The sequence below is a fragment of the Trichomycterus rosablanca genome, chromosome 3 (genome assembly GCF_030014385.1).
Source record: "Trichomycterus rosablanca isolate fTriRos1 chromosome 3, fTriRos1.hap1, whole genome shotgun sequence".
Classification (NCBI taxonomy): Eukaryota; Metazoa; Chordata; class Actinopteri; order Siluriformes; family Trichomycteridae; genus Trichomycterus; species Trichomycterus rosablanca.
This window is the reverse complement of record NC_085990.1, coordinates 45,713,395-45,729,600: the sequence shown is the minus strand read 5'-3', so window position 1 is coordinate 45,729,600 and position 16,206 is coordinate 45,713,395. Positions and strand designations below refer to the sequence as shown.

Here is a 16,206-nt window from a genome sequence, read left to right as displayed (position 1 = left end):
TTTGATCCCGATCCGATACCGAGTCTCAAACCAATACTTGTATTTTCTAGATATTGTCTAGATAAGAACTGGATAATACTGTTCACACAGTGCACACTTCAAGTACATTACAGTTATTCAGATTAATCCAATGTATATGTTTAACAACTGAATAGCTCTGCAGTGCTGTAGGAAAAAAATTGCCTGCATCCAAGCTATTGCTTAATGTTCTTTTATTTTTACAAAATAAAAGTAAACAACCCTAGTGCAGCATTGTAGTAGTAAAACTGGAACACTCAAAATGTTGTGACAATGGTTTGATGGATGTTTCTACGCGAAGTGAGTGTGTTTTGACCCTTTGGGGCTTCCATAGTGCATGGAATAGCGTGCTTGGCTAACGCGATGACTCTAGCTGTCCGCTATTCGGTACCGTAACAGAAGAAGTTAATAAAGTGTTATGCTCCCGACAATTTGTCAATATATACTATATATATAATATGTATTTCTTTATTAAGCAAGTGCATCACTACGACACTCGGTTACATAACTAAGCCAATCAGAGTGCTTGATACTGAGATGTCGTTGTGTCTTGTAACACGTAAACTCGTCAAAGCTGTATGTTATGGTCCTGAAGTTTTCATACTCGGATTAAAAGTTATTGTTTTGTAAACCGGAGTGATCCTTCACTCACACACCATATAAATAAAGATATAATAGTAAAATTCTACAGTAATGAACGCAGCTCTGCTCCTACCGCCTCGTGAAACGCTCGCATTGCAGACATTACACTTCACTGTTGGACTTGTTTCACTTTCCAATTTAAAGTATTTCCACACAGCGGACATGCTGACGTAAAACAAAGGATCGGGATTACGATCGGCATTAGTAAAGCCGATACCGATCAGTTAAAAAATGCTTTGATCGGCCCCGATACCGATCTTTGAGATCAGATCGGGACATCCCTAATACAATCTAAGCAATTTAGGGTTGGGGCCTTGCTCAAGGGTCCAACAGTGACAACCCAGCAGTGGCAGAGCTTGAACCAGAGACCTTTTGGTTACTAGTCCAGTACCTTAACCACTAGGCTACAACTGCCCTACAGCTTTAGACACCAGCTAAATGTAAAAGTTCACATTTTAATGCTATTGTGTTGCTATAACAAGGCATTGGCAAAACATGCAGATCAGTAGACAAGCTATGAAAATAACCACATTTAACAATGCTACCCTGTTTACCCTGCCCTTACAAAGCACATTTGCATATTATTTATTTACTGAGATGTTTTGACAAAGTGGTTATATTCACAGCAGGAAAGGTGGGTTATTTTCATATGTCAGTTTATAGTTCTTGTCAAGTGTTGTTCTTATATATTGTTCTTTAGATGTGCTCTTTTAGACCAATTCTTAGACCAATAGACATTCAGTTAGAATATGTTTGATTGAAATAGGTTTACGGCAGATACTGTATCACAGAGTGGAGGAGCTTCCCCTCTTACAAGATGTGTGTGTTAACCGGGTGTGTCCAATGCGGCACCTGGTATAAACCACCTGATCAGTACGCTTCTCTGGCTGTGTTTTTATTCGGGGGAAACGTCCGGACATACACAGATCAACCATAACATTAAAACCACCTCCTTGTTTCTACACTCACTGTTCATTTTATCAGCTACACTTACCACACAGAAGCACTTTGTAGTTCTACAATTACTGACTGTAGTCCATCTGTTTCTCTGCATGCTTTGTTAGCCTCCTTTCATGCTGTTCTTCAATGGTCAGGACCCCCACAGGACCACTACAGAGCAGGTATTATTTGGGTGTTCGATCATTCTCAGCACTGCAGTGACACTGACATGGTGGTGGTGTGTTAGTGTGTGTTGTGCTGGTATGAGTGAATAAGACACAGGCACTGGTGATATGCTGAGTTTTTAAACACCTCACTGTCACTGCTAGACTTAAAATAGTCAACCAACCAAAAATATCCAGCAAACAGCACCCCGTGGGCAGCATCCTGTGACCACTGATGAAGGTCTAGAAGATAGATGAGTGATCGTCTCTGACTTTACATCTACAAGATGGACCGACTAGATAGGAGTGTCTAATAGAGTGGACAGTGAGTGGACACGGTATTTAAAAACTCCAGCAGCGCTGCTGTGTCTGATCCACTCATACCAGCACAACACACACTAACACACCACCACCATGTCAGTGTCACTGCAGTGCTGAAAATGATCCACCACCTAAATAATACCTGCTCTGTGGGGGTTCTGACCATTGAAGAACACAGTGAAAGCAGGCTAAAAAAGTAAGTAGAGAAACTGACGGACTACAGTCAGTAATTGTAGAACTACAAAGTGCTCCTATATGGTAAGTGGAGCTGATAAAATGGACAGTGCTGATCAGTGTATTTTATAAAGTTATTTTTACTTTGTGTGTTCCATTGTATTTGCCACAAATATTTAACCCTTTGATGTACAACCTGGGTCAAAAGTTTTTATTTTCTATATCTTTGCAATAAATTAATTTCGTCATTCAAGCTTCCATGAATTTTTCAATTAACTTGTTTATGATTATCACAAATCCTTGTTTCAGTTTTATACTTTTTTTTAATAAAAATCATTTTTGTATCACTACCCTTCTAATGCACAACATGGCTCAAAAATGAAACTGCTGAAATTTGTAAGTGTTTGTAGTCAAAAACATATTTATTGATCTTTTGAAAGACAACCAAAGATTAGGCCCTTGAATCTTGAATATGTCCAATACTATTTGCTTGCTAGCTGTTTACATATTCTAGTATAGATAGCTTTTATTAGCTAAGACAGCAAATACATGAATAATTGACAAATGTGCATATGAAAATATTCTTGAATGGATGAATATGGGTCATTTTCCACCCATGTTGTGCATTAAAAGGGGTTTGCTTAGCTTGTGCATCAAAGGGTTAATGTAGGCAGATATTAGTTGTTTGGCATCTGATAAGGGAAGTTTACAGTCTGTTGTTTGTTCTACTGCTGTACTTCTTGCTAATCTGTCTGCCTTTTTATTGCCAGCAATTCCGCAGTGTCCCGGAATCCAGCAAAGTCTGATGTCGTAATTCATACTGGTGAGTTCTTGTAATTTACTCAAAACTTTGTTTATTGTCGGATGGTGCGGTTACAGTGTTTCCACTTACATGTGCATGCAAACCGTATTATAGTCTTATACAGTGGTACCTTGTAACTTAACATCCCCTAAACTCAAAATCTTTGAAACTCAATGCCCTTCGTTGAGAAATTTGTACCCAACGTTTCCCTTAAACTCAAAGTGTTCAGTTTCTTTTTAAAAATGTATTTATTGCCGCTCAGGTGGCGCAGCGGTAAAAAGAAACGCGCTGCAACCAGGGCTGGATTCTGAGAGCGTGGTATCGAATCCAGCCTTGCTTTACCGGTTCGAAGCTGAGTGGCTATATGAGCAACGATTGTCCGGTTGCTCATGTGGGGGGTGGGACAAAGAACCGGATGTGGGTCTCTCTCTGTCAGAATGCGATTGCGTTCTCTGCCGGCTGATTGGAGGCGCTTACACAGAGATGGGAGAGGGTGCCCTTAGGGTGTGTCTCTCCGCACGCAACGCTAGGTGGCGCCAAACTCGTCAATGTGTGGGTGGCAAAGATGCATCTGGCTGCTGCTCGTGTTTCGGAGGGGATACGGGTTAGCTTCAATCACCTCCGTCAGGGCAGGGTTCGGCATAGACAGAGAGGAAGCACGATGCTAATTGAACAATTGGATGCGCTAAAAGGGGAGAAAAAAAAATAAAATAAAATAATAAAAAAATAAAGGATTTATTTAATTTCAAATTAACAATGAACAGTGGCTTTGTTCAGCGCTCTGCTTAAGCGGTGCGGTAAAACGTCATCAAAGTGCGAGCATTAGATGAATCAGCATTTGTGTGGCATAACCATCACATTCACTCTAAAAGCTCTACATGTATCTGTGTTTAGTTGGATTTTCCTCACTGTTTCACTTTTTAACTTGTGTTACCGCTCGGGGTTCTGAGAAATTGTAAGAATCTGTGTTTTTATATTATGTGTGTGTTATTTTCAGTGTATAAGTGTCAAAAACAACCTCATTATTTTACATTACAAAATATATGCAGTTCCACAGGACCATGGACCATGGAACACATTAACAGATTTCGCATACATCCTTATGGGAAAAAATACCTTAACACTACACGCCTTGTAAACTCAGTGCCACTCCCAGAACCAATTAACGTTGAGTTTCAAGGTACCACTGTAGTTCTTTTGCGCGCAATTCCATTGAAGTATACTGAGCAGAAAACCAAAACCAGATTGCCAGATTGCACAGAGTGTGGTTAGTAACCGTGCACTGTCTCACCAGTAGCAGGCCCGGTCACGGCTGAGCGTGTCCGTGAAGCCGGAACTAAAGAACATGTCCTTGTAAACGCGTCCACAGAGACAGTACACATCCGAGGCCACCTGCTCTCCCGACTCTACTACGGGCAGAATTACTGACAAAGCTTTCTCACGGTCACCAGGACGATTCCTCCTGAAACGAGCCACAGAGCACAGAATCCTGTTCATAACATGTTTACAGAACACAGTTTAAAGATACAGGAGATTTGCTGAGATATCTGTTGAGCAGCAACAGGGACTGTTAATTAATATATATATAAAGCTCACCTAGTTAGGGCAAATATATACTGAAATTTGATATTGGGCTGTGTTGCTACTACACACGTGGGCAGCTCGTTGAGTGTTTCCACCAGATTAATGATGGATTCATAGTCCTGTAGAAGAAAAAGGAATTCATTCATTAAATAGGACACGTAATAATCTCAGTGACCGATTTGCAATTTGTTTCTTGTCCTATATTACTCGATGGAATCAGCCATGCTGCTGAAATGCAAGAAAACAGAAACACACCTTCATGACATCATCACATATCTATTCATGGCAAGCAAGCAAAACCAGTTGTTATTGCACAAGAGGAAATTAGCACAGGGCTGTAAAGTCAGCAGTGACGTGCAAACAGATGTCTGCCGTTCTGCACAGCCTTACCTGAATGTCACGGTAAGACAGAAGGAGGTTCATGACTATGTCCGGACTCAGAAGCTCAACTGTGTCCAGACGTTTCTGGATTCGGTTTAGCTCCTGGCTTAAAGACTCTCCGCAGAACCGCTCCCGTGCCATCCGGATCTCTCGCCGGATGGATTCATGCACGTACTCACTGTGGACGCAGAGACCACTCATGTTTAATTATGCATTTTTAGTAAACAAGCTGAATTCTGTTTACTAAATATAAAGAAGCACTGCAACACGATTTCAGTTTTTGAAGAGAAGGACATTGTGGTACCTTGAAACTCAATGTCAATTGGTCAAAGACCCCCCCCCCCCATCAGGATTTATGGGAAACCTGCTAATGCCAAGTTCACACCACACGACTTTCCAAGTCGTCAGGTCGCTGTACAGTTCACACTACACAACTGGATCTCTTGTAATCGGGAGTCTTTCAAGTCGGTGTGTATTTCACACTACACGACTGATCAGCGATAGGGGGTTTCACACTACACCATCCATCACCAACTGGAATCACAGGCGAGCTTCTCTGGTCTCCCAAACTACGTTTTGTCATGAAAACAAACGCAAGAAGTGATGAGTTTAATGATACCATGTCCAAAAATGTACGCCAACAAGTAGAGAGCGACCAAAGTTGTTGATGCGCTGATGTGCTGATGAGCAGCGTAAAATCAAAGAGAAAAATAAATGAATCCTAGTGGATTTGGCAACGCGACCAGCAGGGATTGTCTTGTTCTGTAGTGAGTTGGAGGTTAATAAATTTTTTTTTTGTAATGCAGCGTTGGTATTATGGTTTGGAATGGACGATAAGTTCACAAATATTGTAAAGCTTGTGTGTGTCGATGTATTCTGATAGAAACTATATTATCCCCCTTACCACACTCATTGCAAGTCGCAACTGACTGATCCAGATATTCAACATGCTAGATATCTCTCCTCAGTCGCCGAGTGCTCGACGAGCCGCTCGGATTCTAGTTGTTGAGTAGTTCACACATAGCGATTGAGAGACGAGTTTCAATCGCAGAGCGAACACCGAGTTCCGGCAAGAATCGTGTAGTGTGAACTAGGCATAATGCGTTCCATGGTCCTGTAAAACTGCATAGATTTTAATGTAAAATAATGGGATTGTTTTTGACACTTGTTTTTGAAACAACCCCTTTTTTAATGCATTTTCTCCCCAGTTTCCTCCCTATTTAGCACACTGAATTTTTGTCTTCCGCTGCTGAGAGATACCAGATTGCATCCGAGGAGAGCACGTCGCTGTACACGCCTCTTCACAGCCCTCCTCTTCTCGCCCCTGCATTCTGCACAGGCTTCTCTTCCGCCAATCAGGGTCCTTACACAGCGTATGGAGACCCACCCACCCACACATAGTACGGCCCCCACCCTGCAGATACGGTGGCCAATTAGTATCTGCTGCAGGCACTGCCAATTATGCCTGCCAGATGGTGCCCAGCCGAACAGTGGCGACACTGAGTTCAGAAACTCGGTGCTGGTGTGCTAATGGGATCTCCCACTGCACCACCTGGGCGACAACAACCTCATTTTTGACTTCTGAGGTAAAGGTAAGGTCGAGTTTAAGTGTACAAATCTCTTAGAGAAGGGGGTTGAGTTACAAGGTACCACTATACTTTAATCCCAGCAGGCAAATGTAAGTCCTATAGATTTACCGTTCTTCCTTTAATTGTAATGTAATTGCAGCTAGTTACATTATGAGTTCAGTTCACTACTAACTAATAGTATTTAAAAAATGTAGGTACCACTGGTCTAAACCAACCCATATTTTTTTTTTCACAGGTCGCTACTTAAACGTAACTGATAAGTGCCTACATTATGACTAGCAACCAACTATCAAGTTCTATGTATTTTCTCCATTTTTGTATTGTCTCAATTTCAATTCACTTATTTACCCTATCACACGGCTTCACTGACGTGTGTAAGGCTCCCAGCTGAATCCTTACACGAGTGGCGGCAGCCAACTATGTTAAACTTGCTTGTTTATCTGTACAGCAATTTTTAAAATCTTCTCATAGATGCTTGACAAGATTAGGATCACGCCTCTGACGGGGTGACTCTTGGACATCACCTCGCCTGGTTGACGGCACTTCACAAAGTTGCCAGGTAGGGGATTTTCCAGCCAAATTTATTTATGTGAGGATACTTTATTTATTTATATTATTAATTTATTTATATAATGTTAGACTTGTTTAAAAATTTCATTTCAGTTTTTTATTTTTTAACACAATAAGCATTATTTGGCATAGTTGTACCTACCTCAGAAATAAAAGTGCATTCATTATTTAGATAAATAAAAGATAAGCACAAATACAGTATTTTATTTATTTTTTTAAGAGAAATAATAAAAGGAAACTTTGTCGTATTTTGTCTTCAATTTAATTTTGTTTAAAAAAAAAAATCGGGGAAAATTCGTATCGTGAACCCAGTATCGTGAATCGTATCGCATCGTGGGTAGTGTATCGTTACGTCCCTAATCAGCACTGGCCAGACTCAGCTGCTCAAAAGCATTTCTGTAACATGCTGCCACCACCACCATATCTTACAGATGTATTCAACCAGATTTGTTAGATTTACCCTTAACATACAGTTTGAAACACAAACCAGTAAGTTCCACTTTAGTGTCATCAAAGCAAAAGACTTTTAACACATCTGTATGGATCCTTCCAAGTGATGTTTAGAGCTTTACACTATTTCAATGACCTTAATGAAGCAAGAATAAGGTAACTTAGGGTAAGCTACAATCTCCACATTAATGTCTCCTGAGTACTGTACAGCTAGCTAGTACCACCAACCTTGCATGGACGTGCACATTCTCCAACAGCTTGATAAGCTGGTCCACTAAAGGGGTCAGCAGGGGTTCAAGGGTAAAGCTGGGCTGCAGAAGCTCGGTGATTCCCCGCATTAGTGTTGGATCACAGGCAAACACCTTTCCTTGAGGTGACACCATGTACGGGATAAAGGTGTAGCTTCCACACTGTTCCTATTAAAACAACATTTATGTGATCAAATAATTTTAACTAAAACTGGAATTTTGTAGTTCCTAAAGGTCAGTTTATGCATTTTAACTTGTGTATGCTGTAACTTGTAGCTGTAAAACCACTACATCTATAGTACAAACCACAGAACTGCATTAAAAACTGCATTTCTATTCTACGTCGATATCACCACATGAGCTTAATGCGATATAACCAAAGATAGAATGACGCACAGTGTGGTCAGATGAGTTGACCTTTCAAATTGTTTATGGTAATTATGGATCTTATGTTCCTCAATACCAGGGAAAAAACATCCAGATTATAAATGGATTATATACACCGATCAGGCATAACATTATAGCTCCACTTACCATATAGAAGCACTTTGTAGTTCTACAGTTACTGACTGTAATCTATTTCTCTACATACTTTTTAGCCCCGTTTCACCCTGTTCTTCAATGGTCAGGACCCCCACAGAACCACTACAGAGCAGGTATTATTTAGGTGGTGGATCAATCTCAGCACTGCAGTGACACTGACATGGTGGTGGGGTGTTCGTGTGTGTTGTGCTGGTATGAGTGGATAAGACACAGCAGCACTGCTGGAGTTTTTAAATACCGTGTCCACTCACTGTCCACTCTATTAGACACGCCTACCTAGTTGGTTCACCTTGTAGATGTAAAGTCTGAGACGATCGCTCATCTATTGCTGCTGTTTGAGTTGGTCATCTTCTAGACCTTCATCAGTGGTCACAGGACGCTGCCCACGGGGCGCTGTTGGCTAGATGTTTTTGGTTGGTGGACTATTCTCAGTCCAGCAGTGACAGTGAGGTGTTTAAAAACTCCATCAGCACTGCTGTGTCTGATCCACTCATACCAGCACAACACACACTAACACACCACCACCATGTCAGTGTCACTGCAGTGCTGAGATTGATCCACCACCTAAATAATACCTACTGTAGTGGTCCTGGGAGAGTCCTAACCATTGAAGAACAACAAAAAAATGGACAGTGAGTATAGAAACAAGGAGGTGGTTTTAATGTTATGGCTGATCGGTGTATATACCCAGGTCAAAAGCCAGTGCCATGAGGCCTAATGCTGAAAGCTAAACTATAAGGCCAGCGGTATGCAAAAAAGTTGACCACTTCAGTCGTGGGACACTGCATTCCAAAACCATTGGCATTTATTTAGTTCTCCCCCAACCCCAAACCACACACACAAGACTTTTAAGTGTGTCTGTGCAAATTTGTGTCCAAAGAGAATTTATGAGATCACATACGGATGTCGGCCTGAAGTTTGACATTTCAATTCGTCCAAAAAGTGTTAACTGAGGTTGAGGTCAGTGCTCTGTGCAGGCCAGTAATTCAGTACTTTATGTCCCTATGGACCTTGATCTGTGTACAGGACCTTAGTTACAGCCAGTTAAAGTGACAGTCAATGAACTAAAAAAAGAACTGGTTAAATGGTTACTGTGATACCTAGTTAGTTTAAAGTGTGATCTTACGTATGCAATGTAGCATATGTACACAACGTAGCATATGTACACAACATAATTCTTTCTGCTGATTTTTAAGATAGATAGAATTGTGCTCTCAGTAATTTTTAGTTTTAATTGGATAATCTTGTAAAGTCCAACAGATATGTACTTAAATCCCTGACTGGTATAAATGTCTTTTTTTTAATAAATGCTGCATTTAAAACTGCATACTACAAAATACTTTAAATGAAAATTACGTCTTTAAAGCTTTAAACTTCTTTGCAGAGCTAGATTCTGCTCTAAGTGAAGTATTTAACAGTTAAATGATGCTGCAAACAAACAAAGAAAATGAACAATGTAGTATTTTAGAACAGCAGGATATTATGTTACTACTGGCAAAAAATACTAGAAAAAACCACCAACTTCCACCAAGTACTGAGGCTGGGGGTTTTACAAATTTGTCAGGAGAACTAGATGTTTTCAACTCTGTTACTCTGCTTGCATGTATTAATAAATATTCTTTCTCTTTCCTGAGACTTCCTGATGTATATTTCATTCAACCCTTGTGTGGTGTTTGGGTCTGTGGGACCTGTTTTCAATGTTTACCAAAAGAAAAATGATGCTATTTATTATTATTTTAACCTCAGACTCTTTGTTTTTGGCTCATTTTGTGTGAAGAACATATAAAATAACACGTTTTTAGACAGAGAGAAACAGAGAGACAGGCAGAGAGACAGAGAGAGAAACAGACAAACAGACAGACAGACAGATTAAAACAGACAGACAGAGACAGACAGAGACAAACAGACAGACAGATAGATAGATAAAAACAGACAGGCAGAAACAGACAGAGATAGAGAGAGAAACAGACAAACAGACAGAGAGACAGACCGACACAGCATACATGCATCAAATGAATGTATGTAACACACACACACAGTAAAGCTGACCCTCATGTGTTGTATAGTTGAGCATGAATAAACTGTGTTCAATAGGACTGATGTGTAGACTGATACAGATACTGGATCTGTTCAGGCTGCTGTTTCTTACACTGATAAATGTTTTACATTTCTTCAGGTTGTTTCATTTCGATTTGTTCAGTTTGTTTGTTTATTTGTTTGTTTATTAGGATTTTAACGTCATGTTTCACACACTTTTGGTTACATTCATGACAGGAACGGTAGTTACAGGTTCTTCAGTTCACAAGTTTATATCAAACACAGTCATGGACAATTTTAGTATTTCCAGTTCACCTCACTTGCATGTCTTTGGACTGTGGGAGGAAACCGGAGCACCCGGAGGAAACCCACGCAGACACGGGGAGAACATGCAAACTCCACACAGAAAGGACCCAGACCGCTCCACCTGGGAATCGAACCCAGGACCTTCTTGCTGTGAGGCGACAGTGATTTGTTCAAAGTAAACACATTTTTCCAGCCATATTTTGATAGTGATTTTTCCTTTTTTATATTTTATCACAACAAATGGATGGCACTGTTATTTATAAACATGATCCAACATAGGTAAATAGTAAACGTTAACCAAATATGCTGTCTTTACTGCTCGTAAACATATGTGATATTTTGTATGTTAGATAAGTTATGGCTGTATTGATTTAAAAACACAATAATGTGATGGGTCCACCAGACCCGCAAACACTGGCTGAGTAACAAAACTATGAACACCACACAAGGGTTAATTAATTCTACTGACATCACTATTATACCTTTAATATGAGGGGGTGACTATTTTCAATGGCAACTGTATAAAGACGGGTGTAGTGCATTATCAATATATTTAAATATTTTACATGAATGATATTCAAGAAAACAAATATGTAACAGTTGTTTTCTGTTTACTTTGCAACAATGAGGAGTCACAATGACATAATTTAACAGTTGGAAACACTGACCTCACTGTACAGTTAAAAATAGAATTGGGTACAGTCACAGACCATAATTTCCAGTTTGCTCACCTTAAGCAGTTGCAGGTCACTCTCTTGCTTGTTGGAGTACAGTATAATGTTATTAGTCATGCTGAAGCTCTCTCTGACCCCGAGGTGATAAATTAGGGAGTGCTGGCGGAAAGAATTACTCATCTCAACAATGGCCACATCTGCCACAATAAAAACACAATACAAAATCTGTGGTTTAGGTGGTGGAGTCATTAGTACATAACAAGTGACCAAATGTGGTTTGATGTGTGAATGCTTGTTCTCTGATGATCTGACAACCAGTATAACATTTATGACAGGTCATTGATTTTACCTTACAATTACTGTATATTGGTTAACATATTGAAGAAGAAAAATCAAATGTACATGGATAAAATGTAGCACAAATTACAAATGACACATTTAATCAATAGATAGACATAAAAAAGGTATTTACTACTGATTGGTTTTGACCACTCAAAAATAAATAAATAAATAAATAAATACATAAATGTCCACTTACTGAATTACTACATGGAACACAAATGAATGCAGTGCTGAATAATCTGGACTCTAGATTAATCTAATCATCTTCTTTACTAATAACTTCATCCTGCTCAGGGTTGCAATTGGTCTGGAGATGCCTGGAAACAGTGGGAGCAAGGTAGGAATGCCCCCATAACAGGGCATCACACAGAGTAGGCAACAGTACCAGAGAGAAATCCAGGCAGACTAAAGATGAGTTTGGAATAGAGGTTGCCAGGACCCTGGTGCAATTTTAATATTAAACAATTTTAAATGTGTTTTTCTTTTAAATATATTTTATTTATTGACAGAAAAATGCTGTTCAGCCCTAGCCTATGTGGAAAAAGTAATTACCCCCTAGATACTAAATCAACCAGTTGGTTTCATAACCCAATTGGGTTCATGAGCCACACTCAGGCATGATTACTGCCATAACTGTTGAATCTAAACATCACTTAAATAGAGCCTGCCTGGCAATGTGTAACAGTCTAAAAGGTCTCAAAAAGCAGCACATGATGCCAAGAGGTTCAAATATAGATATAAACAAAGTAATTGAAATCCACCAGTCTGAAAGTATTACAAAACCATTTCTAAGGCTCTGGGACTCACAGTGAGGGCCATTTTCCACAAATAAAAAAAACTGAAACAGTGGTGAACTGGAGTGACTGGCCTATCAAAATTTAACCAAGAAAGCTTCAACTAATCCAGGACGTCACAAAATAACCCAGACAAGCATCTAAAAAACCACAGGTCTCACTTGCCTCTGTTAAGGTCAGCTATTCCACAATAAGAAAGACACTGGACAAAAACATCTGTGGGAGAGTTGCAAGGCGCTAACCACTAACCAAAAAAAGCACCAAGGCTCGTCTCACATTTGCCTAGCAATATCTAGATGACCCCTGAGACTTTTTGGGATAATATTCTGTGGACTGATGAGTCAAAAGTAAAACGTTTTGAAAGACTTGGGTCTAGTTACATGTTGTTTTAAAGTAACACCACATTCCACCATAGAGCACCAAATCAACAGTCAAACATAGTGGTCATGTGATGGTCTGGGACTGCTTTGCTTCTGCAGGACTTGGACGACTTGTCCTAACTAATGGAACTATCAGTTCTGCTATCTATCTAAAGGTACTGAGAGAGAATGTCTGCATGTCAGTTTGTGGTCTTAAACTCAAACTTAGTTGGGTTATGCGGGACTTGAATCCCATGAAAATGCTGTGGCAAGACTTTAAACTTTCAGTTGATGCTCAAAAACCTCCAATGTAGCCGAATTAAAACAATTCTGCAAAAAAAAGAGTGGGCCAAAATTCTTTCCAATTCTTATAAAAGACTTATCACAAATATTTGACTGCAGTTGTTACTGCCAAGGTGGCAAAACAAGTTATTAAATTCACACTGGTGATATACCGTATATATATCTATCTAATTTTCATTCGGGATCAATACCTACCTACCTACCTACCTACCTACCTACCTACCTACCTACCTACCTACCTACCTACCTACCTACCTACCTACCTACCTACCTACCTACCTACCTACCTACCTACCTACCTACCTACCTACCTACCTACCTACCTACCTACCTACCTACCTACCTACCTACCTACCTACCTACCTACCTACCTACCTACCTACCTACCTACCTACCTACCCTTCAATAAATGCAATGATCATTTCAAAACTGCCCAACAGTGACAACTTGGCGGTGGTGGGTCTTCAGCTGGCAACCTTCTGATTACTAGTCAAGTACCTTAAGCGCTGAGCTACCACTGCCCAACTAATTATATCTTCTATTCAGGCGGCATGGTGGCTCAGTGTCGCCTCACAGCAAGAAGGTCCTGGGTTCGATCTTCAGGTGGGGCGGTCCGGGTCCTTCCTGTGTGGAGTTTGCATGTTCTCCCCATGTCTGTGTGCGTTTCCTCCAGGACCTCTGGTTTCCTCCCACAGTCCAAAGGCATGAAAGTTAGGTTAATTAAAGATACAGGCCGGCACAGTGGGTCAGTGGCAAGATCATGGGTTTGATCCCTAGGTGATGAGGTCCAGGTCCTTTCTGTGTGGAGTTTGCATGTTCTCCCCATCCCATGTCTGTGTGGGTTTTCTCACACAGTCCAAAAGCATAAAAGTTAATTAGGTTAATTAATGATACAGGGCGGAATAGTGGCGCGGTGGGTAGCACTGCCGCGTCACAGCAAGATCTCCAGGTGGGGCGGTGTGGGTCCTTTCTGTGTGGAGTTTGCATGTTCTCCCCGTGGGTTTCCCAACAGTTTAAAGACATGCAGTCAGGTGATTTGAATACGCTAAATTGTCCATGACAGTTTCTGTCATGAATGTAACCAAAATGTAAAACATGATGTTAAAATCCTACTAAATAAATATATCTTTTATTTAAAAACAGTTGATTGGAATTGGACAGATTAGACATAAAAATCATCCAGTTCTGTTTATTTTAGAGCACTGTGTGATGTTGTTTTAGAGTTGTTATGCTGTTTATTTTAGAGTTGAAGACATGTGGCGTGTCTGAACTTGCCTGCGTTGTAGAAAGTATCCAGCGTGTCTGCAGTAGCGTGTGCAATCCGCTCAAACGGGACAGTTTGGAGCTCGGCGTGGGAGTCCGCACAGGCTTCTTTCACACAGCGCAAAGCCAGATTCTCCTCAGTCTGCGCCACAGAAGCGTCTTCCACCAGCACATAAACCACCACCAGAGCTCTGCTGCGACTGCGCGGAGAACTAACGCTCTTATTCCCGGCGCTCAGCTCGATAGCCAGAGAGTCCTGCCATAAACTTCCAGCTGAAACTCTGACCGAGCCTCTCCTCTTCACTTCATGCAGGCTCATGCGCCTGCGCTCGCACGTGTACATCGTGTTTCTGTATCAAACTGAATTAAAAGCTCATTTCGGTAGATTTATAGTATTATTATTTATATTAGGCGCATACCTGAACTCGCTGCGCGCTCATCGTGCTGGATACTACGCAGGTGATAGTGAGTGGGCGGGGCTCCTCCACCTCTATTGTATGCGTCACAGTCCCCGCCCACTTTTACTATCTCTCACAGCCAGAAGTGTCAGAGCGCCATCTGGTATGAAAACCAGACTACTGCACCTTCTCCTTCTGCTTATTATAGTCACTTAATTTTACATTTATTTATTTATTTATTAGGATTTTAACATCATGTTTTACACACTGACAGAAACAGTAGTTACTCATTTCACAGAATTCATCAATTTACAAGTTTTGAATGTCAAACATGGACAATTTTGTATCTCCTATTCACCTCACTTGCATGTCTTTGGACTGTGGGATTTGTTTGTTTGTTTATAAGGATTTTTACGTCATGTTTTACTCTTGGGTTACATTCATGACAGAAACGGTAGTCACTCATTATACAATACTCATCAGTTCACAAGTTTAATATCAAACACAGTCCTGGACAATTTTGTATCTCCTATTCACCTCACTTGCATGTCTTTGGACTGTGGGAGGAAACCGGAGCGCCCGGAGGAAACCCACGCGGACACGGGGAGAACATGCAAACTCCACACAGAAAGGACCCAGACCGCCCCACCCGGGGATCGAACCCAGGACCTTCTTGCTGTGACGTGACAGTGCTACCCACTGAGCCACTGTGCCACCCTGTATCTTTAATTAACCTAACTTTCATGCCTTTGGACTGTGGGAGGACACCAGAGGTCCTGGAGGAAACCCACACAGACACGGGGAGAAAATGCAAACTCCACACAGAAAGGACCCGGCCCACCCCACCTGGGGATCGAACCCAGGACCTTCTTGCTGTGAGGCAACAGTGCTACCCACTTAGCCACCGTGCCGCCCTGGACTGTGGGAGGAAACAAACACATACACAAGGAGAACATGCAAACTCCACACAGAAAGGACCCAGACCACCACACCTGGGGATCAAACACTTAGCCACCGTGCCACCCTGGACTGTGGGAGGAAACAAATGCAGACATGAGGAGAACATGCAAACTCCACACAGAAAGGACCTGGACCGCTTCACCTTGGTATCAAACCCAGGATCTTCTTGCTGTGAGGCGACAGTGCTACCCACTGAGCCACCGTGCCGCCCGCTGACCTACAACAAAAGAAAGAAAAATACAAATGTACAACCCCAAATGAGAAAAAGTTGGGACAGTATGGAAAATGCAAATAATAAAAAAACACAGAGTTTCTTACATTTACTTTGATTTTTATTTGATTGTA

The 16,206-nt window shown here is 41.0% G+C and overlaps 1 protein-coding gene and 1 long non-coding RNA gene across 2 annotated transcripts in view; one reads left to right on the top strand and one right to left on the bottom strand.

Annotated features, from left to right (window-relative positions):
- Window positions 1-14,955, bottom strand: part of si:ch211-1i11.3 (mitogen-activated protein kinase kinase kinase 5) — a 59,030-nt gene extending 44,075 nt beyond the window's left edge. The window contains exons 1-6 of the mRNA XM_062991375.1: window positions 14,516-14,955; window positions 11,500-11,639; window positions 7,863-8,050; window positions 5,035-5,203; window positions 4,657-4,763; window positions 4,352-4,522 (exon numbers count right to left, since the gene is read on the bottom strand). Of these exons, the coding sequence (XP_062847445.1) occupies window positions 4,352-4,522; window positions 4,657-4,763; window positions 5,035-5,203; window positions 7,863-8,050; window positions 11,500-11,639; window positions 14,516-14,846 (1,106 nt within the window). The 5' untranslated portion in view covers window positions 14,847-14,955. The remainder of the gene's footprint in view (window positions 1-4,351; window positions 4,523-4,656; window positions 4,764-5,034; window positions 5,204-7,862; window positions 8,051-11,499; window positions 11,640-14,515) is intronic.
- LOC134309925 (uncharacterized) lies at window positions 2,995-14,607 on the top strand. Its single transcript, XR_010011241.1, has 3 exons — window positions 2,995-3,081; window positions 6,234-7,173; window positions 14,485-14,607. It is a non-coding gene; the product is annotated as an uncharacterized LOC134309925 (long non-coding RNA).
- Window positions 14,956-16,206: the final 1,251 nt, after the last annotated feature.